Here is a 21,105-nt window from a genome sequence, read left to right as displayed (position 1 = left end):
TCAGTGTGTGGTGGCTTTTTATTACTGGCATGGAGTGGGTGTAGGGGCAGGCAGGAGTGCTGGCTCCCAGCTGAGACAGCTCCCCATTTCCAAGCAGGAGCTGCCTGGGGTCCCAGGAGAGCCCGGGAGCTGGGGTGTGCATGCGGAGGGCAGGTGCGAGCTAGGAGGAGATCTTTGATGAAGGAGGCTGGGCTCTACTTCCAGCGCCCGGTGACTTTGGCCTTCCCGCGGGTCTTGGAGCTGCAGGAGAAGCAAGACTGAGTGACATGGGGACACAGGCAGGGTTGCAGGTCACCATGGGGCTGGGGTAGGGTGGGGGTGCCAAAGGTGAGAGGAGCAGCTGGGAGCTGCCTTCAGGGGCAGAATAAGGTAGCAACCTGAGGCCAGAGGGAGGCTTCTCCACCCCACATCCCACCCCATCAGCAAGCAGAGGCCACAGGAAGGGAAGCACAAGGCCCAGAGGAGCCTGAGAAGGAAACCTGTGGGCTGAAGCAGGAGGAAGCCCTGGGAGCCTGCGGCCCTCCAAGGAGGAGTGGGATGACGGCTGGAAGGTGGGGAAGGAAGAGGCGGGGCTGGGCTAGGCGCGGGTGACCTCAGACACTTACACTTTCTGGTTATCGTTGATCCTGTTTCGAAGAACATTGATCTGCAAGAAAAGTGGGAAGGACAAGGAGCAACACTGGAGCTGATGGGCTCCGGTTCCAGGTGGCCTGGGGCTGGGAGAGGCGCTGAGCGCGGCGGTGCAGGCGGAGGAGGAGGAGCACCAACGAGCAGGAGGGTAGGAGGATTTAGGGCAGCTAAGGGTCAAGGGGGGCCTGAAGGAGAAGCTTCCAGATGCCTCATGGGCCTTCTGCTGTGGGGTCCCAGGGCCACAGTAGGTTCAGGACGAGGGTCCCGTAAGGAGGGCCTCTGAGAGCTGGGCGCAGAGCTGGAGTTCGTGTCACGAGCCCTCCTAGCAGCCCGCCCAAGACCCCTCTGGGGCACCCTTGCCCAACTGTGCACCATCCCGGAAGCTGTGCCCTGTGAAGGGTAGCATCCCCATGCAGCACCCCTGCAGGGCACCGCCCCAAACTTTGGCAAATGTGTCCTGTTGGCCAGTCCAGAGTTCAGTGGGAAACCGAAAGAGAGAAAGAGAGAGAGAGAGAAAGAAAGAGAAAGAGTGAAAGGAACGGAGAAGGGGGGAAGGGGAGGGAGAGGGGTAAAGGAGAAAGGAAGGAAGAGAAGAAGGGAGGGAGGGAGGGAGGGAGGGAGGGAGGGAGGAATGGAAGGCACAGGCCTAGAGAGACCGTAACAGTGGCTGAACACCTGCTGAGCATTTAGTGGGTGCCAGGCTCTGTCCTGAGCGCTTTCCCAGACATAAACCCATAGGACTGCTGTGAGGACATAATCATTAATACACGGGAAATTCTCGGAACAGTGGTCAGAACACTATAATAATAATAATAATGAGTATTATTATCTCTGTCACCCTCACAATCACCCTCTGAAGTAGGCTGTAGTGCTACCTGTGGAAATGGAGGCAAGCAACCGTGGACTAACTCACCCAAGGGCACACAGCCAGCGGGGGGCACAGGTAGGAACTCGGCCCAGGCAGTATGGCTCTGAAGTCCATGCCACCGTGGCCAGGCAATACAGCCTCTCTCCGTATTGGGAGGTAGGAACACCCTCTAGCCACTGGTGCCTGAGCCTGCCCAGGGAGGGGCTCCTTACCCAGGGAGGAGTGGCGTGGCGGGAGCAGCAGAGGAGACCCTCCGGGGGAAGCTGAATTCTTCCCTTAGTTAGCAAAGAGGCCCTGGGGCGGGCGGGGGTTAGGAGGCGGTGGTGGCAGGGAAGGGCTGGCGCCTCTCTGAGCTCAGGTGTGCAGCATCGGTGTCCTCGAAGCCATTTCCTTGCCTGGCATTTGTTCACCGAGGACCCTCATTAATGCACACAGGACCCTGAAAGGCTGTGGGCTTGAGGCTCAGCCTGACTGTGCCTGCCAGGGCCTTGGGTGTGCGTGGGGAGAAGCGCCTCCCTGGTGGCAGCCCTCCCCCTCCACTGGGGGTCCTAGCTTGGTGCATTCTGATTCTTGTATCCAGCTCAGTGCTCTGAGCTGCTGCCTCGACATGTTGGAGACCCCCAGGGTTGGAACCCCAGGAAAGTGTCTCTGCTCAGCCCCAGCGAGCTCTCAGACACTTCCAGCAAGCGGCGGACGCGGAACCCTGCTGAAGGCCAGACAGCAGGGGCAGACGAAGCAGCTAAAGGGGGTTGGTGGGGACTAGGGACAGGGACCCGGTGACCTGCAGCAGTATTGCAGGGCCCAGTGAACCAGGAAGAGCGTGTGACGGAGAGGCTAGGCGGGGGACTGCATGGCGCCCCACCTCGTATTTCTGCTGCTTGAACTTCTCCTGCAGATCGAACTTCTCTGCCTCCAAGTTATAGATGCTCTGCCACAGCTCCTTGGCCTTCTCCCTGCAGGGGCACGGGTGGGAATGCGGTGAGCGCCGGCAAAGGACAGCCCTCGTGGGCCTCTGTCCTGTTCCCGGCCCAGCCCCCAGGGGCCCAGCCCTCCTTCTCACCTCCAGGCCTGTGAGGGCACCCCAGCCCACCCTGTGAGCCTGGCCCAGCCTGGGGACCAGACGGCAGCCACCAGTGCTCAGGAACGGACACCAGGAGCTGCCAGGGCAAAGCTCTGGGAACACGTGGGCAGCGGGAGAAGCCCTTCTGGCACAGGACAGCATCTAGTTCAACCCCGTCCTGACACCCGTGTGCAGGTGGGGAAGGTGAAGCTCAGAGAGGTGGGGCTCCTGCTCACTTCTCTTTGCCCATCAGCAAAGCCCAGAAAGGAGCTGGCCCGACCTGCTGGTGCCCAGCCCTGGTCCCTCCAAACTTGCAGTGAGAAAATATGTGAAGCAGTCACGCCCTCTGGTGGCTCATAGCAAGAAGTGCCCTCAGCCCGACTCCCCCTCCCCGCCAACACAGCCACCAGATTCGGGCTGTGCCCCAGGACCACTCCTGCCAGCCCCCACCTCAGCTGATCTTCATTCAGGTGGTCGATGGCCAGCACCTTCCTCCTCTCTGCAAGAATCTTCTTCTTCTTTTCCCGCTCGGTCTGCCTCTTCCCACTTTTCCGCTCTGTCTGAAGGTGGTGGGAGGCAGTTAAGAAAACTGGCTACACTGCCCCCTCCCTGTCCCCTAACCCTCCCCGAACCCTCTGGGAATAGAGCAAGCCTGCAGGAGGGCCAGGTTCTTACGCTCTTTTTTCTGCCATACCCCACACTACCAACTACACGCATTCCCTGGGGAAACTGAGGCAGGGGCAAGGAGGATCACGTCAGCCTCTTCCTCCTTTACTGAACTAACCTCCTCCAGCTCTCACCAGCCTCCCCGCTCCCCAGCCAGCCCAATCTCTACACTCTTCCCCTCCAGCAAGGTGCCTTCCCCTCCCAGGGAGTTCCCCAAAACTACAGGGAGGAAGAAGGTTTGAGGTTTTGGTACCCACCTGGGCCTGCTAAACCAGGAAACCATGAGAGAGAGGCCCAGAGAAAAAGACCAAGACCGCAACAGAGACACAGAGAGAAGGCAGAAGACAAAGGGAAGGAGAGACACGGAAGAGAAGATTCAGACACTTGCTGTAGGCAGCCAGGCTTTCTAGGACGTGGGTCTGGGGGTTACAGCAGGGACTGCTTTGATAGCAGGGTGATGATGCCAAAGTCTTGGCTGGTGTGGTCACCATGGGGGCAGAGGCAGGGGTGGCCTAGTTCTGAGCTGGGGACTGAGCCGGAAATCTAAGGAAATGTTTTGATTCCGTCACTACCTAGATAAAATCAATTTCACATAGCCCTGCTCCCTTAGGAATGGAGGATGTGGGAGGAATGGCACACAAAATTAGGGACTGAGAGTGAGTTTCCAGGACCAAACAACCGCACATCTGTGTGGCACATAGATACTTTCCATGGTAGCTCATTTGAGCTTCTCAAACCATCAAGGCAATATGAGTGCCGGATGAGGAAACCGAGGCTCAGAGGTTGCAAAAGGTCACGCAACTGTATGTGGCAGAGTCGGCTCTCCAGCCAGAACTCTTAGCACAAGGCTTTTCCAGCTGCACCCATCCTCCTTGGGGGCTCCTGAGCACTGCTGGGGCCAGACATGGGGTGCACCACTGAGGCCCCAGGCTCTCCCTGTAGCCCCTACCCCAGCAGGCCCCTCCTAGTGCAAGCCACAGTCAGGCTGAGAACCAGCTCGGGGCCTAGGCACAAGGAGACATGAGTCTCCCACCTGCAGCAGCTGGGAATCTCTTCCTGGGATCTGATCTAACGTCTACCTGCCGCGGTGGACAGCTCATTCTTCAGGGCTATACCAGGTCCTCCTGGCGACCCACCTACCTTCTGGATGTAACCTCCGAAATGCATCATGTTGGACAGGGCCTTCTTCTTCCGGGCCTCGTCCTCCGCCTTCCTCCTGTTCTCCTCCTCCTCCCGTCGAGCCCTTTCTTCCTGATTGACAGGGAGGAGGAAGAAAGCAAATTAGGGAAAGGATGGGAAACCCCAGCTCTGGACTGAAGCTTGTGGTGTTTACGAGTGAGTTCAGCCATCTCCCTGCTGGGTAAGGAGCTGTCTGAGGGGGTAGCTCCCAGCACAGGTCTGGTCCACAGGAGTCCACTGAGTGAGAAATGACGGCATCAATGGGTAGGTCCTGATGCCTTAATATGAGGTCTCGCCATCCCCTCAAGCTGGGAGTGCCCCAGGAAGACCTGTTGCTCTGGAAATGCCTGCAGCAGCTGCACAGGAAGAGAGCTACAGGGCCTTCAGTTCCCACGAAGTCTGCACTGGGGAAGGGATGGTGACTGGAGAGTCTTATAAAATGACACGTTCATAAGGACCCAGGCATGCCTCTCTTGTTTGCTGATGTATTATCAGAGCCAAGACACTGCCCAGCACTTCCTAGTTTGATATCGTCTCTTGACTGAATTCAGGTTGATGAATAAGTAGAGAGGGGCCTGGGAGCCCAGCAGGAGCTGGGAGCACGGGGGGGGGGGGGCTCCGCGGGCCTGGGCCGGGGTCACTCACAGCCAGGCGGTTCTGCCGCTCCTTCTCCCGCTCGCTCCGGATGCGCTGCTGCTCCGCCCGCTCGGCCCGACGTCTCTCCTAAGGAGAGGAGGCAAAGCCCGCCCAGGTGTACATGGAGAGAAGGGGACGTGGCAGGTACAGGAAACGTCATGGGGTGGCAAGGGAATTCCTGGGGGGGTCCCTCCCAGAGTCTTGAAGCAGTGGTGCCCGGCCCCCAAGGGCTTTTACTTTCAACCAGCTCCAGTGACCCACCTCCAACATTCCTCATGGCGAGACCGCCCGCCACAATCGGGAAACATCAGGTGGGTTCTTCCTGAGCTCTGCCCCCGCCTCCAGCCCACCCTGCCCTGGCAGCTGCTCTGTGCTATATGCTTGGATAGAAGGCCAAGTCATTGCTCCAGCCAGAGCAGCACGTCTGTGGGAAGGCAAGTGAGCCATCAAAGCAGCCTCCACACTCTGCAGGAGAAGGATGTGGGATTCTGCAGGTCGCACTCAAGTTCCCTTCATCGGTGGGGGAAGGGGAGGCAAGGGCAGGGGTGGGGCAGCAGACGTGATTAGTCGGTCCACAGCCCGGGCCTGAGTTAGGCCTGGGGGAGGCCTGAAACAGATCAGACTCAGCTCTTGTGGTCAAGAAGCATCCAGTCTGGTGGGGAGAAAAGGCAGGGACCCAAGAAACCAGTCAGGGCTGCGGGAGCAGTTCAGAGTGCTGGAGGGCCCCTGAAGGAGATCTCACACCTAGCCGGGTTTGAGGCACAGGGAAGGCTGTCCGGAGGAGGTGGGGCCTCACAAAGGGGATGGAGGACAGATTGGGCCATCAGGGAACGATGGGTGGGCAGACTGGACACCTACAATCCTGTCTTTGAGAGAAACGAGCTCCTCCTCCTCCTTCTTCCTGTTCTCAAAGTGAGCCTCGATCAGCGCCTGCAGCTCATTCAGGTCCTTCTCCATGCGCTTCCGGTGGATGTCCTGCGGGTGGACCGCTGTGGCTCAGAGGCTGCCACTCCAGAGTCCAGGGGAGAGTGGGCGGGGTAGACACCCCCCAACACAACGCAAAAGACCTCAGGCAGGGCCTGGCACCTGGCCAGGGAAGGGGTAACTGTGGCCTGAACCCAGGACCATGCTCGTGGACGGGCACTCAGCCTCACTCAGCCTGGCTACTGCTGCACCCCGTTGCGCACTACCCCAGCCCAAGGCCACGAAATCCCTGTCATCGGGGGCCCGTGGGACTATCCCCAACCCAGGCCTGCTCAACCCACAGCCACCGCTCACATCAAAGTCCACTCTCTCTCCATCGGGGATCTTGGGAGGCACCAAGTTGGGCATGAATGATCTGTTGGAGAGAGGAATCGTCAGTGAGCATCAGCCCCATTCTGGACCTAGGGACTGAAGATGCCCAGGACGGGCAGGACCCTGCTCCCTCCTAGAAAATCTTCAGGCACTGCCCCGACCAGCCACAGCAGTGATGTTAACACTGACGTCAACAATGGCGTCCTCAGCCTTGCTCAGCACCCGGGAATGCACAACACTCTTTCACATGTGCAATTTCATTTCATGCTCACGATATGCCCATGAAGCAGGCACCATTAACCTCACTTAGGAGAACTGGGGCTTGGGGAGGCAGAGTGACTTTCTCAAAGCCACGCAACTTGGAATCAAAGAAGCTGTGACAAGATGGCATGCTCATCAGACTCCACATCCCGTGACGGACCACGCAGAAACCCGCCATGAAGCTGACACTCTTGTAGTTTGGTCCTGGCCCCAGCACATGCCGAGGCCCGGGGGCTCTCTGATTCTTGGTGTCCCCCTCTCCCCGTCCTCAGGTGTGTGGAGCTGCGATGAGATACTGCAATGCGCGAGAGGGCAGGAAAGGGAAAGGCACCGGGCAAATGAACGGATCTGGAATGTCTTGGGCTGGTTTCAGAAGCCCCCACTGAAATGGGAAGAGCCTGTGAGTGGGCAGAGGTGCCACCTGCTGGCAGGGTTGGCATCATCAGAAGAGAAATGCTCCCTATTCCCCAGCCCCCCAGCACACACCACCTCCAGGTGGGCTTCAAGCCGCCCTGCCCTGCCCTCTCTCAGCTCTCTGAAGCCGCCATGCCTAGGCTGGCACGGTTCCATGGTTTGGATCCCCACAGTTTGCTTCCCTTTATCCCCAGGTCCCACCTCAGCCATGGAGGAGGGTGTTCTGGCCATGCTGTGAGAGGAGAGTGTTCAGGGCCCTTCCTCTAGAAGAACATAGCCCCGCCCCGCCAGGGTGCACAATTGGTGCTGAGTGTTGGGTGGAATTCAGCCCTCACTCCTTCCCTTAGGAAGAGACCCTTGTGCAGTACACAACTTGTACAACTGTACGTGGTGGTCTGTACCCACCAATCCCCCTGCTGTGTCCACTGCACCACACTGCACCCCTGTTCCATCATCATCCTGTCTCCCTGAGCCTCTGCTCTGAGTTCTACCCAGGTGCATCCCACTCACCTGGGCTTGGGTTTGGACTCCTCCATCGGGCCATCTGGAGGAGACAGAAGCACGAAGCCATGGGTCAGGCGGCCCCAGATGTGGTCCCAACTCTACCCTCGATGAGCTACACCCCTGTTGGTTTCCATGTCTCCATCTGCACAGTGAGTCCCCTCCAGCACTGGGGAGCCCTGATCCCAGGGGCGTCCAGGAGAATGAAGCCAGCAGAGGTTGCAAATGCCACCCTCCCTCTCCATGGAGTTCTGCAGGGCGGAACTTCACATAAAGACTTCCCACACTCACCAGTTCAGGGCAAAGCAGTTTTGCTACTGTTGGGTTTCACGGTGAGGAGGAGTCCTTTGGAAAGGTCCCCAAGGGGTCCTGGCCCTAGAATCCCCTCCCAGGTCTTTGCCTCCTTTGTTACCCCCTGAACTTCCTGGTGGCCATAGGGAAGAAGCTGACGTGATTTCAAGCCCCAACTGGTTGTCCCCCCCTCCCCTCTGGAGAAGGCTCTGGGACCACCTAGAATCCTGGTGAAGGCTGCCGCATGATGATGACCGCAGCAATGAGCCACCATGACCATCTGTGCCTTGGGATCTCATTCTACAGATACCACATCCTACAAATGATTTCGCGTAAGCTCTGGGAGCTTCATGTGTGGGTATGACTTCTGGGTCCCATTGCTCTATCCAGACCAGAGGGCAGGACAGTGGCCCCCTTTCCCACTGGGTGCCACCATTGCAGCTTCTCTGGGATGAGAAGGGGCAAAGTTTAAAGCTCAACATCGAAAACTTTGCAAGTGCCACCAAGTTCTGTCCTCTCCTCTCCCAAACCCTCTCAGTGCCCACCCACTTCCCTGAAAGGAGCACTGTGGGCACTCTCCTCCAAAGCTGCTGTGAGGGGTCCTCAGCCACGCTCTGCCTCTCTCCCGTTATCCTTACCTTCAGCCTCCTTCACTTCCTCTTCTTCTCCAGCTTCTAAATGAAACATGAGAAATCAGTCAAGGTCCTTGTTCTGAGCTCAAGTCGTCCCCCGCCAAGCACCTCCCCCACAAATAAGTCCTAGCCAAGATGCACCCTGTTGGTTTTGGGGGTCGCAGAGCTGTCTCTCGCACACATGTTCCCCTGGGCCCAAGACTCTGACTCAAGAGAGGTGCTGGATCAACGTTTGTTGATTGGACAATCAACCATTGAATCTCGGCCAATAGGAGGAGCAGGTGCACATGGGAGAGCCTCTTCTGGGGGGTTTCTTACTGCCTAGGAATGGCCCTGGGGGCTCTCGCCACCCCTGAGGCTCCTGCACCCTCATCCAGAGACTCACCCTCTGCCTGGGTCTCCTCGGTCTCGGCGTCTGCTTCAGCCCCACCCTCAGCACCCTCCTCCTGCTCTGGAGAAGTAAAGCAGAGACAGTGAACAAGCAGGCCCCACTCCTGCCATCAGGCAGAACCCGGAGCAGAGAACGGGCAGTGAGGAGTGCGGATGGGGTTAAGACATCTAGGTCCGGATGAACTGGGGGGCAACTAACGTGAATGCCAGAGAGGTTGCCATTCTCGCTTTTGACTGTCGGCTGCCTCCCCCGACCCAGCTTAGCCCACTTGTCCCGGTGACCTCCCTGATGATGGCACTCCACCCCATTCCCCAAGTTGCCAGCCCAGAGGTTCCACCCTGTGTCTGGCACCACAGGACATGCCCTGCTTAAGCTAAGTTCTCCGGAAGCTCCTCTCCTGAACCTAGTGACTCTGGACACCCTCCATCCACATCTCAAAGAAACGAAAAGAGTAGGACTGTGTGGCTGGATGGCACGCCCCAAATCGGGATCTTCACACTATCCAAAATGTGGGCAGGATTTTTCTATTTTCACCCACTTGATTGACAGGATGTGGCCTGCATCCCAATCAGGGACCTGGACTAGACAGACAGACAAGGCAGGCAGGACGCCGCCTGGCCTGGGCTCTGGCCTGGGCTCTGCCTGCAGGAAGTGATCTGTGATGCCCGATCAATGTTTGTTGATTAGGCGACCAATGTTTGAATGGTTGACGCACTGGGAAGTGGGGGCCTCTTGGCAGAGGGAAAAGAAAAAGCCTCAGGCAGGAGGAAGACACCATTGTGGGAGAAGGATCGGCCTTCAAGCTCTCTATCCTCCCTTCCCGTTCTGAGTCCTCTCTGAAGCCTGGAGATGCCTTTTCCTTGATCCCTGCAGGAGGCTTACCCCAAAATGATCCTTTTAGAAGGTGTGAGAGCCGAGGGCTGGCGAGGAAGAACAGGGCCATTGTGGGGTCCACCTTTAGGCCATCTTGCTCACACCTCTGCCACCTCATCTGACATGTCATTACATGTACAACACATGCCACCTCACCCAGTGGCCATGCCACATTGCAGGATGGGGAGCCCACCGCCTCCCTGGCCCGCCTACTGCATCTTGAGATATCGCTGTCAGAACGCACTTTCTAAAATTAAGCCCTAGTCTCACTCCCTTGCCCTGGTCCTGTGCCCTCCATCAACAGGGCACATCTGAAGGCTGACGTCATGTCCTTCCTGCTCTGGCTATTTCCAGCCCCCTTGGCTGCTCTCCAGAGGACTGTCCCCAGACACCCCAACCAACACCCTGGCCACCCTGTCTGGGCACTGTCCAGCTCCTAGGGAGGGCCCAGCACAGAACACTGGGACATGTGTGGGGGCAGGGTGGCGCTGCTGGCTTCCAGATGCTGGGCCCTCTCTATGACCACATGTGGGGCAGCTTGGGAAACCAGCCAGCCTGGGTCCCCCCACCACCCAGCCCAGGGGAAGGATCAGAAACCAGGGAGAGGAGCCAGTGACCCTGAAGGTCAGACATGATGACCGGCTCAGAACTGTGACCCTGCTCTGTCGGAGGCTGGGGAGGAAATGACTGCCCCACTCCATCCCTGCCCCTCACTCACACACACCCCCCGCCCCCACAGCAGGGTCCCTGGACAAGCAGGCTGCACTCAGGACGGCAGGCGCAGAAAGCAGCACAGAAGGAAAGGCTGTACTACCGTCTTCGTCCTCTCTCCAGTCCTCCTCTTCTGAGGTTCAGGGAGTGGCCGCAGCGGAGGGGAAAAGCGAGACAGGTTAGTGTGGGAGCAGAGAGCCCGGGGCGGGAGCAGCCCCCAAGCGCAGGGGTTTTACGAGTGTGGGCTTTGGAGTTAGGCCAGCGTTCCAATTCCCAAGCCACGGCTTTCCAGCAACAGGGACCACTCTCTTAGTTACTTCCTTGTGCCTCAAGCGCCTCATCAGTAAAATGGGAATCATTCTACTCACTTCTCAGCCGTTGTGAGGACTGAATGACCTAGCGTGCATAGAGTGCCCAGCAGGTGCCCGGCACAGGAGGGGCATGCGCTCTGTGGTAACTGCACTGCATCTAGACGACAGAGCCTCGGCTTCCCTTTTACTAAGACAGAGGCCCCCAAAGAGCAGAGAGTGGGGGGCAATTCGCTCCCATCAAATGTCCTGCCTTCAATGAACCTGCCCATGTTCCTGCTCTGAATGAAGCTCTTGGATATTCTGCAAACCATATCCAGTTTCTACACTTTAGAAAGCCTCACTGGAGAGAGCCTGGATCCAGGAGAGATTTGCCCGGCCTGCTGGGAGGAGGCTGCCCCATCTAAGAAGGGCCCGGCATTATCACCCTAAGGGAAGAGACCGCATCTGCAATAGTTGTTCTGTGCACAAATATCTGCCCAAAATACAGTTCCAGCAAGTGGAATAATTCCTCATCTGGAAGAAAGACACGCGGCACTGTCTATCCTGCAGGCTTAGTGGATGTCCATCTGGACATTGCTCTCCCCTGATCATTTGCAGCCAGCTCCTCAGCTGTGTGGGAGGTGGGTCTCGTCTGTCCGTGGCAAGCAAGGCAGGCGCTACACGGCTCAGACCCCAGCGCGGTGGAGAATGACTGTAAAGTCACAGCCAGATTCTACTGCGTGTGGCAGGCAGGTGGGTCCCTAACCCAGAGACCTACGTCTCAAACTCCACCACCCCAAACCTGTTATAAGGAAGTGGAAAATCCTCCAGAACAAAGGGAGGGCTCTCATACGAAGAGTCTGTTCAGGGAATGCAGCGGAATTTGGAGCCAGCTAGATTTTTGATTCAAAAAAATATTTCCGACAGCTTCTGAAATAGCTGGTATTCCTTGAAAACTAAAAAAGACTCCTGTGGCCTTTTCCAGTTTCTCTTGTGAATTTCTCTTCTGTGTCCTCTTTGGCCGGACACCCCTAGAACAGCCCTAAATGCGCAGGTGGGTCCCCGTTTTCCCTCTGAACCATGGGGAGCAAGGGAGGAGCCACTGGGCTCCCTCCCCAGACCTTCAGCAGAGATCCTTCTCCTAATGTCCACATGCCACATGCTGAAGGGACCTGAGCACTAAAAGGCAGGGTCCACCTGCCTGGGGGGTAGAGGGAGGACTGGGGCGAAGCCTCTGGATCATTTCCATGTGCCAAGCTCTCAGGAAGAAGGGAGGGTGAGGGTGTTCTTTCAGGGAGGTGTGGGACCTAGGGCTGAGGAGGGCAATGGGTTAACTGATCAGAATAGGAGCAGCAAGATGGGCCTCTGCAAGGTCAGAATAATGACAAAGCTTCACGCCGAGATAAGGGGCCTCAGATCACTGAGCAATTTCATACTCACAATCACATTTGAGAAATTACTAAATGGAACATTTGTGGGCGTGATCATGGCATTGTGGTTATGGTTTTAAGTGGTGCGTATCTCTTAGAGATACACTGAAGCGAAACCTTGAAGCATGAAATGACGTGGTGTCTGGGAACGATTTTGAATGTCTGCTCCAAAGTAACTGGGGAAAATGGAGTATGGAGGAAAGAAGATTGACCCTAGGTTGATGATTATTAAAGCTGGTAATGGGTACACTGGGTAGGGGGAGCACTGTTATTATTGTTATTGCTAGCTTTATATGCATTTACATTTTCCCATGATAAAAGGAAAAAGAAGCAAAACTAATTAGGAAAAGCGGTCATTGTGTTTGAAGCAAATGGCAAAAGCAGAGCCAGGTTGCAATCGTTTGCCTCAAGACCCGAGCAACCCAGGTAGGACTGATTCCCATCTCAGGGGGCCCTGCTGTTGGAGGATCTTGCTCAGCTGAGAGTGAGGAGCAGGGACGGATGAGCTGCTTTCCCAGGGCTCCCAGGATTTCCACTGAGCCTGCCGCTTTCTGGCTCTCCACCTGCCTAAGGTACATACCTTCAACAGCTGCTTCTGCTCAGAAGAGAAGTCCAGGTAGCAAGAGAAGAGAGAAGAGGTGGATCAGTTTCGAACCATGCTGTCTGTGATCCAAATGAGTACACACGTTTACGCTTACCTTCCTGCTCCCTAAGAGCAACAGGAAACACTGTCAGTAGCTCACACACACACACACGCACACACACACACATGCACACGCACACACGCGCGCGCGCACACAGGCCTGCACACATATGCACACATGCATGCATACACACACATGCGCGCAAGGCTTGCACACATGCACACACGCATGCACACACACATGCACACACAGGCTTGCACACGCTGGCCTTTCCCCAAAGATAATCCCCACTTTTTTTCCCTTGTTGCCTAGCGGGGTCCATGCTGCCCTGCCCACCCTGCAATGACACCCACTAGCCCAGCCTGCCCTTCCCATGCAGGGCTGCCTCCTACCATGCTCAGCAAGTCTCCACCCCAGCCAGCGTTCTGCTTACTTACTCTTTCCATCTTTGCCCAGGCTGTACCCCTTTCTAGGAAGTCCTGCCCTCGCCCAAATCTCTTGTCTCTCCAAATTCTACACAGGTAGGACCTGCCTTCTCCACAGCCCCGTGGCTATTCAGCCCCTGAGCTCTCTCCTCAGAACCCCTGCATTTCCAACAGCCCGCCCTCCACACTGGGCCCCACTGGCTAATTTCTTCCCCCAGTTTATGTCTTAACATCTCAATGGGAGAATAAGTTCTGTGAGGTTGGGAGCCGTGCCTAGACCTCTGACTCCTCCCTGGTGACCGCCATTCTCCGTTGTTATTGGATGGCTGTGTCCCACACCCTGGTTTCCTTCTGGGCCAGGGCTGTGGGCAGGTCACTGCCAGGGGAGAGCAGGGACCCAAGACAAAGTGATAACACCAGGTTCTGAGCTGGGTTTTAGGGGCACAATCAGCTCTGTAACCCCCAAAGAGTCATTGAACCTTTCTCAGTCAGTTTCAGGAGACCCAACGTCTCAGCTTCTGTGTTCATGGCCTGTCCCCTAGTCAGGACAGGCCAAGAATCCCGATGACCCCGGAGCTGAACCTCTGTGCTTCCCAAAGTCCCCCAGCCTGTGCTCTGCCTGGGTTCTACAACTTTTATCGTGGAGATAAGGTCTCCATATCCTGGCTACTCAGGTGGAAAGGAAATGGCTGTATCTCTCCCACAGTGCCCAAAACACACACAGCTACTTCCTCCCAGAATCCCAGGGCAGCTGGGCGGCTCCTGGACCAGGTGTGAGGGCGGCGGGAGGGGGACCCCACTCAGCCAGGATGCTCCAGATACTCACTCCTCCTCGTACTCGTCCACCACCTCTTCCGTGTCAGACATGGTCTCTGCTCTCCCTCCAGAAAGAGAACACAGTCAGTGCGGGTGCAAAGGGAAGCCTGCCTTCCTCAGAAGAGCTCTGTCCCCCGTTGTACAGAGATCAGAGAGGCGCGGGGTGAATCTATTTCCACCTCTGATTAGCTTTGTGACCTGCAGCAAAAAAGCCTGTTTCCTCCCTGCCACGGGGAGATAGTGACACCCACGTGGCAGCAAGGCCACCTGCTGATGTTCACGTCATTCCTTGCCCCTGAACAGGCAATACTGCCTGGGATGCTATTTCTCGTTTGGGACACTCAAGGCGATGCCTGCAGTTTCTCAGGCTTTCCGTCCACTCTGCCCACCCCCACTCCACAGGATCTGTTTAGCACTGCACAAAGCTTCCCCAGGAGAGCGGTCAAACCAGCCGTGGCATCTGTACCATGGAATACTACTCAGTGATAACAAGGAATAAACTGTGTATACATACAACCACTGGCATGCATCTCCAGGGAATTCCACTGATTGAGGAGAAAAAGCCAACTCAGAGGGTCATATACTGTAGAATTCCATTAGTATAACATTCTTGGAATGGCAACACAGACGCATGGTTGCCGAGGGTTCTGAGGCAGCTGGGAGGGGCGCGAATGTGGCCATGAAAACACACATGGACCGGGTGTGGTGGCCCATGCCTGCCATCTCAGCACTTGGAGAGACTGGGGCAAGAGGATCCCTTGAGCCCAGGAGTTTGAAACAGCCTGGGCAATGTGGCAAAATCCCGGCTCTACCACAAGAACAAAAATTAGCTGGGCGTGGTGGTGCATGAGTATAGTTCCAGCAACTCAGGAGGTGGAGGTGGGAGAATCGCTTGAGCCCAGAAGGTTGAGACTGCAGCGAGCCCCGGTCCACTGCACTCCAGCCTGGTCAATAGAGTGAGACCCTGTCTCAAAAAAAAAAAAAAAGAAAGCACACAGGAAGGATCCTTGTGGTTTGGGATCTTTTCAGCATGTCCACTGTGGTGATGGATACATGAACCCACACAGGTTAAAGTACAGAGTTTCACACACACACACACACACACACACACACACACACTCACAGTGCAATCGTGGGCAAATCCGAATAAGATCATAGATTGGTTGTATTGATGTCCAGTCTCCGTTCTGATATTGTACTAGTTTTGCAAATGTTGCCCTTGAGAGACACTGGGTAAAGTGTGTAAGCGCTCGCTGTGTAAGACAACTGCGTATTAGTCTTTAAGTATCTCAATGAAAATTCCGATTAAAGAAAATGTTCCCTGCGGAACTCATCCCGAGATCATCTTCTCACTGCACCGGGAACAGATAATCTGGATTCAGATCCTCTTCCATTAGCTCGCCGAGGGTGTTTAGGCAAATCTTTTTAACATCTCCAGACCTCAGTCCTTTCTCTGTCTCATGGAGATAAAGTGTCCACATGCTGGCTACTCAGGGTCTTTGTGAGGCTCCAGTTGACATTAACAAAAGGGGAAGGCATTAGGCAATGTCAGGTGTTGCCGTGTGCGTGTAATCACAGGGAGGGGGCAGAGAGCAAGCACTTTAGTGTGAGACTAATCTCGCTTTGAACGCTGGCTGTAGCATGCGTTGGCCTGCGACCTTGGCAAGGTCGTTTAACCTCCCTACATCTCAGCTTCCTTTGCTGTGAAGTTGCTGTTCTTCTGGGGCAGGTGTGAGGAACACAGCTGTGTGCAGTGTAGGCCTTCAGCTAATAAGTTCTGTGACCCAGCCCTCCTGGGCCATGACAGTGCACTGCTCCAGGGACACAGTCACATTGTTTGAAACATGAACAGCAACCCTGCCGTAGTGCAATAAGCCAGCCCCATAACCTCCCTGATGTCGGCTTTCAAGGGAGAGAATGGACAGGGCGATGTGAGAGTGAGGCGATGCTCAGGACCACCCTCCAATGCTCCTCGTCTGCTGCCCGCCCCCTGCCCCACTCACATCTGCCAACGCTGCAGCACCAATTTCAGACCCAAACTGCAGGATGAGGACAGAGGCACACAGAGAGTCCTGCTCACTCCCTCACCACCTCTCCCTGCACATCTCCCCATAGTGGCTGAGAACAACCCCAGGCACTCATCTGTGGACATCCAGCAAGAGCCAGGGCTCTGGTTAGGTGGAGTGATGTCTGCCATAAGGCAGCCCCTTTGAGGCTGAGTGGTTCCAAGGGAGCTACCACTCCCCAGATGCCCCTCTGGGTGGAGACTTCTCCAGACTCAGCACCCACTGCAGCCCTGGACTGACTGTCTTCAGACCCTGCTCCCATTATGTCCAGTCCTGCTGGGTTAGGGACAGGCAGGGCAGCATCATAGTGGGTCCTTCCCTGCTCCCTCTGCTGGAGCAGGATGAGGACAGTGAGGGAGGAGCCCTGTTTACAAGGAGCTCTGGACAGCAGCTCTGAGCCACTGTTTTGCCCCAATGTCCAGCGTGGGGTGGGTGGGGAAAAGAAGAGAAATCGAATGTGCGAGGTGTTATCATGGGAAAACCGAGCCTCATTCTGCTGAAAAAAGACTCAAACCCCAGAGAGTCTCCAAATGAGTCTTAGGATGAGCGTGGCCAAAGAATAGCCGTTCTAACCCCAGGATGAGTGTGGGTGACAAGTGTTGCCAGAAGCCCCAGGGGAGCAGCCAGAACGAGTGACTCGAGAACTTGAGGTACTGCTACCTGAGCCCCAGGAGGAGCCTGTCACTCAGTGGGAGGGAGAAAATTCTCAGAGGAACCACATAGCTTCTAGCTTTCTCTCCTCTCCTCCCCTGCCCTTCTACCAGTTCAGAGCCACTGGGCATGGTGCTGGGGCTCAGGGGAGGACAGAGCAGCCTGACTCCTCTCCCTGTTCCTGGGAGCACCACTCAGCTCCCAAAAATAGCACGCAGACATGGAGGATGGAAGAGGGCTTGCAGCCAGCCCAGAGGACACCACCAAGCCAGTGGCTCAAAGGCACGGCCTGATGCAGGGGAAAGAGGTGGCTGAGACTCGGGGCTGCAGAATGGGAGAGGGTCACGAACCCGGCAGGGCTAGAGAACAGAATGTCCTGAAACACCTGTGTCCTCGAACCCAAGCCCCGCCCACTTCCACAGGCAGCTTTCCAGCCTAACACGTTGACAGCCAGGAGATCAGAGTCACCTTTCTCGGGGAGTAAAGCAAAGACAATAGAAGGCATGAAGCATGCTGACCTTCGGGTCAAAACCACCTGGGTTGAAAACTTAGATTTTGCTGTGTGGACTTACTTCAGTCACTTAGCCTCTCTGACTTCAGTTAACCAACTATAAAACAGACGAGCCTTCCGTTCTGGCCTTGTAGAAAGAGTCTCTGAGTTTCTGAGGAACATGGGCCCCACCCCTCAATCCTTGTCCCCAGCATTCAGCTGGGATTTTCCTAAGCCAACAGCTGTGAGGCCGCCAGGAGAGTGAAGATAAGAGGATGGGGAGAGGGCAGGGGGAGTGGAAGCGGGGGGGGGGCAGAAGTGGGGGGCAGCAGGCAACCCGATCCTCTCAGATTGCACTCTTGCAGAGAGCAGGAGTACTCGCCCTGTAAGACATGGGTCAGAGGAGGAATTTGGGAGGGCAGGTTGCTTCCCGGCTACAACAGGCCAGGAATGTGCTCTGAAATTCCTTACATGCCAGGCAACCCCCTCCCCAAATAGTCCCCAGCCTGCCCGGAAGTAACTAGAAACCAAGGGAGTCTGTCTCTACCACTCCCGGGCATAGAGCAAGGCCTGTCCCAAGAGGGGGTGTTGGGGTGGGATGGGACAAGGGTTACACTTGGGGACCCAAGTTAAACCCCTTAATGCCAACCAGCTGGGCTCATGCCCAAGGAAAGATTCTTCCAGTGGGGCCTTTGCCCATCTGCCCCCCAAGGGCAGCTCAGCTCTGGGTCCTGTCTGGGAGGAAGTGGCCCTGAGTCAGGCGCATCCAGTGGAATTCCCCCATCGGCCTGGAGAGGCGCTGCAGCGGGCCCTGCGCACCTGCCTTTCCTGGTGGGACAGTTTCTGAGTTCCTGGCCTTGAGAATATGACCAGGGGACTGCAGTCTCACTCTGCTCTCTGGGGCTCAGAAGGACCTGCCTGGAAAGGTATAGATGCCCCTCGGCCTGGAACAAGCAATCTGGGGGCAAGCAATCTAACCTTTTGGTTAGAGCCCCATTGTATTTAGAGCAAGCGGGAGCCTAGCAAATACTTAGCCCACTCTACAGATGAGAAAACTGAGGTCTGGGGAGGGAAAGTGACTCATCCAGGAGTCCACAACCCTACATCTTCAGCGCAGGCCCTCTAACCCTGGTCTCCAGTGGCTACCATGGGAGTCTCTCTCTCTCTCCGCTCCACTGCACTAATCTTGAGCCCAGTCCAGGCAACCCCTCCTCTGAAGTGTGGCCTCTACCAGGAGGGGCCATGGATGTCTGTGGACGAAGGCGGACTCTGGATAAGGATGCCAGGGCACAAGACCCTCACATCACCCCATCCATTCTCTGCTCGCCCCTTCCCCAGAGCTGTGCCCAAGCCTTACCTCAGATAGCAGCTGCCGACAGATCCTGGAGGCGTCTGCTCAGCCTCAGCAGGGACTGGGTGAGGCAGGGGATGGAGAGGGCTTTAAGCAGGCATGTGGGCTGGGGCCTGGTGAGCCAGCCCTGCGGAGGGAGGAATGTGTGATGGGGGACGGGCGGGGCAGGGGGATGGCGGTGGGGGTGGGGGGTGTTGGCTGCTATTTTGGCAGGTGCCAGGGACAAGGCCACAGGAACATGTACCCCACGCCATATAAGCCCATGTGGTCCTCCAGCTGCTCAGATAAGCTATTTAAAACCAGAACAGATATGCAGGGAGCAGGCATGCAACATAAACCAGCTGTCCCTCCTGAGAATCCTGATAAAGCAGAAGCCGGCAACCCACACCAGGGAGGGCCGGCCGGGAGCAAGGCTAGGGGACAGAAGGTAACCTCCAAGATGCTCCGTACGTCTCAGCACCAGGGTCTCGGGAGGCAGAGGGCAAGAGCTATGTGCTGCTCCACTTGAACGGATGTCGGGGGGAAAGATGTCTTCTGGGCTACTGGCTCCTAACGGGCTGAGCAGCCTTGGGCAGGTTGCCGGCTCTGCCAGCCTCAGTGAGGACATCTGCATTGCGGGTCTTCTCCATGACCCCCAAAGCCACGTGGCACACCCTCCTCACAGGGAATGAGCTTAAACTGCTACGGGAGGTCAGACACAAGGTAGAACTTCCAGTCAAGAACTTTGAACAGCCGGCTCATTGTGTGAGCGTGATTGTGAGGACTGCCGAAGGTCATCCCCCAACGGCTTTAAATCAACCAGTGCAGGACCATGATCTGCCAACCCTACTAGACTGCAGCCGCCTAGGTCAGGGCCAGGGGTATGCTCGCTTGCCTGCGTCTGACCACGCATGTGTTATGTCCAGGGCTGGCCCACTGCGGGGGTCGGTAGATGATGAAAAAGAGAGAGGAGGAAAGCAAGCCAGTGGGCAGCTGAGCTGACTCTCCCTCCATCTCTCTAAAGCTTCACAGCCTAGGTCCTGCCCGGCTCTGGACCAGGCCCTCCCCGCCCCCATGACCCCCCTGGCACTTCCACATCTTGCCCATTCCTGATCCACACTCCTCTGTTTCTCCATGGACAAAGAAAGCAATTCCGCCATTCTCTGCCATCTTCTCCCATCACGCAACCGTGTGTCCCGCCTTCCCAGTCCTCAAACCCTTCTCTCAATCCCTCTACCTCAGGAGCTACTATGCTGCCTCCACCACTAATGTCCTTGAAAAGGTCCTCGGCACAGGCACTGCCATTTGCTCCACACCCATGCTGCTATCAGACCCTTGTCCCATCTCTCAGCTGACGCCATCCCCTCTACGGTTCCCTGTAGCCTCTGAGTCCATTGGCCTTGAATGCCCAGCTCCGGGCTTATCCCCTGCCACATGGGCCTCCACGCTGCCAGCAGACCCGTGGCAGGGCAAGCTGAAGCCAACCACCTGCTGCCCAGCATCGTGAGACTGAGGAGGACCACAGGGAAGCAGGGAGACTTTGTAGAGAGAGAGGCAGATGGAAGGGACAGATTCCCGAGGGATGGTGAGATAGGAGCCAGGCTATCCAGAGGAAAGTGAGGGGAGCCCCCTCAGCCCTCTGCCTCATCCTAGCCCATGAGCAGGGCCAGACTTGCCTTGGCTTCTGGCCTGGAATAACATAGAATTTATCAACACTTTTCCCAAACCCTTTTTTAACTTGAGGGTGGGTTACTCCTCATAAGCCAAATAACCCTTCTGACAGGCCACAGCTTGTTTGCATGAATGCCTACAAGAGGGCTCTGTGCACCTAGATCACTACAGAGCCCCATGGGAAAAGCCCAGTAGATCCTTGGTGTCATGGCCCACACGTGTACGGCTTCTAATTGCTCTACGACAGGAGCTCTGTTCAGAGCGCTGAGACAGCCGCTCAGATGAGGAAATCCAGCCCCGTGCAGCAACCACTCCCGGGCATAGCAGGGCTACTCCCAGCCCATTTGTTTGATATCCCTGTCCTTGCAAACGGATGTAAAGAGAAAACAGAGTCAGAGTGGAATGGGAAGAAGCTTACACTGAAATGATGCATGTAAATTTGAGGCTCCACAACAGGACGGGCCACTTGTGGGATCACAGGGCCCCTATGGCCAGCGAGCAGGAGGGTGGGGCCAGGAGTGGCGAGTGGGAACCCTGTTCTGTCTCCAGAGGCCTCCCGCCTGCCCAGACACCCAGTTGCTAACACTCATCTACCCCCAGCTGAGGTCATCTTGGGCACACCCTGGTCTCCTTGTTAACTGGCTGTGTCCCCAACAGGAATGAGGGCGACGCCCTCACTTGTCAGATTCACAGGGGAGGGCGCAGTGCTGTGGTGCCCTGGGATGTTTCCCCTAGCAGCCCGCGCTCACTGGGCACCCAAGGGAGGGGTGCAGGTATGAAGGGCCCTGCTGAGGCTGCAGCTGCAGGAACAGGCCCCTCAGTGTCCTCGCAGGCTCTTACTCCAGGGTTAGGCCCCGCTGCCGGGAAAGGCTTCCAGGAGCCT

The 21,105-nt window shown here is 56.5% G+C and overlaps 1 protein-coding gene across 2 annotated transcripts; it reads right to left on the bottom strand.

Moving 5' to 3' along the window:
* Window positions 1-12,809, bottom strand: TNNT2 (troponin T2, cardiac type). 2 transcript variants are annotated; one of them, XM_074385056.1, is made up of 12 exons: window positions 12,710-12,809; window positions 8,820-8,885; window positions 8,441-8,476; window positions 7,521-7,554; window positions 6,318-6,378; window positions 5,898-6,014; window positions 5,049-5,126; window positions 4,365-4,475; window positions 3,009-3,118; window positions 2,361-2,451; window positions 606-646; window positions 1-240 (listed from the first exon to the last, which is right to left on the bottom strand). In XM_074385056.1, the coding sequence occupies exons 4-12, from the start codon at window positions 7,544-7,546 to the stop codon at window positions 195-197; spliced, it is 681 nt and encodes a 226-aa protein (XP_074241157.1). In that variant the 5' UTR covers window positions 7,547-7,554; window positions 8,441-8,476; window positions 8,820-8,885; window positions 12,710-12,809; the 3' UTR covers window positions 1-194. The 2 variants fall into 2 exon arrangements, with proteins under 2 accessions (XP_074241157.1, XP_074241158.1); XM_074385057.1 differs by lacking the exon at window positions 12,710-12,809 and adding an exon at window positions 10,513-12,647.
* Window positions 12,810-21,105: the final 8,296 nt, after the last annotated feature.

The sequence above is a fragment of the Saimiri boliviensis genome, chromosome 14 (genome assembly GCF_048565385.1).
Source record: "Saimiri boliviensis isolate mSaiBol1 chromosome 14, mSaiBol1.pri, whole genome shotgun sequence".
NCBI lineage: Eukaryota > Metazoa > Chordata > Mammalia > Primates > Cebidae > Saimiri > Saimiri boliviensis.
This window is presented reverse-complemented; position numbering and strand designations above follow the sequence as displayed.

What these genes read in the sequence shown, in the direction of transcription:
- TNNT2 (XM_074385056.1), bottom strand. Translation starts at nt 7,546, where the DNA reads ATGGAGGAGTCCAAACCCAAGCCCAG. An exon ending in TTTCTCTCAAAGACAGGATT is followed by an intron (nt 5,127 to 5,897) that starts GTAGGTGTCCAG and finishes TCCTCTCCTTAG; the next exon opens with GAGAGACGTCGGGCCGAGCG. An exon ending in CTGAATGAAGATCAGCTGAG is followed by an intron (nt 2,452 to 3,008) that starts GTGGGGGCTGGC and finishes GTGCCCCTGCAG; the next exon opens with GGAGAAGGCCAAGGAGCTGT.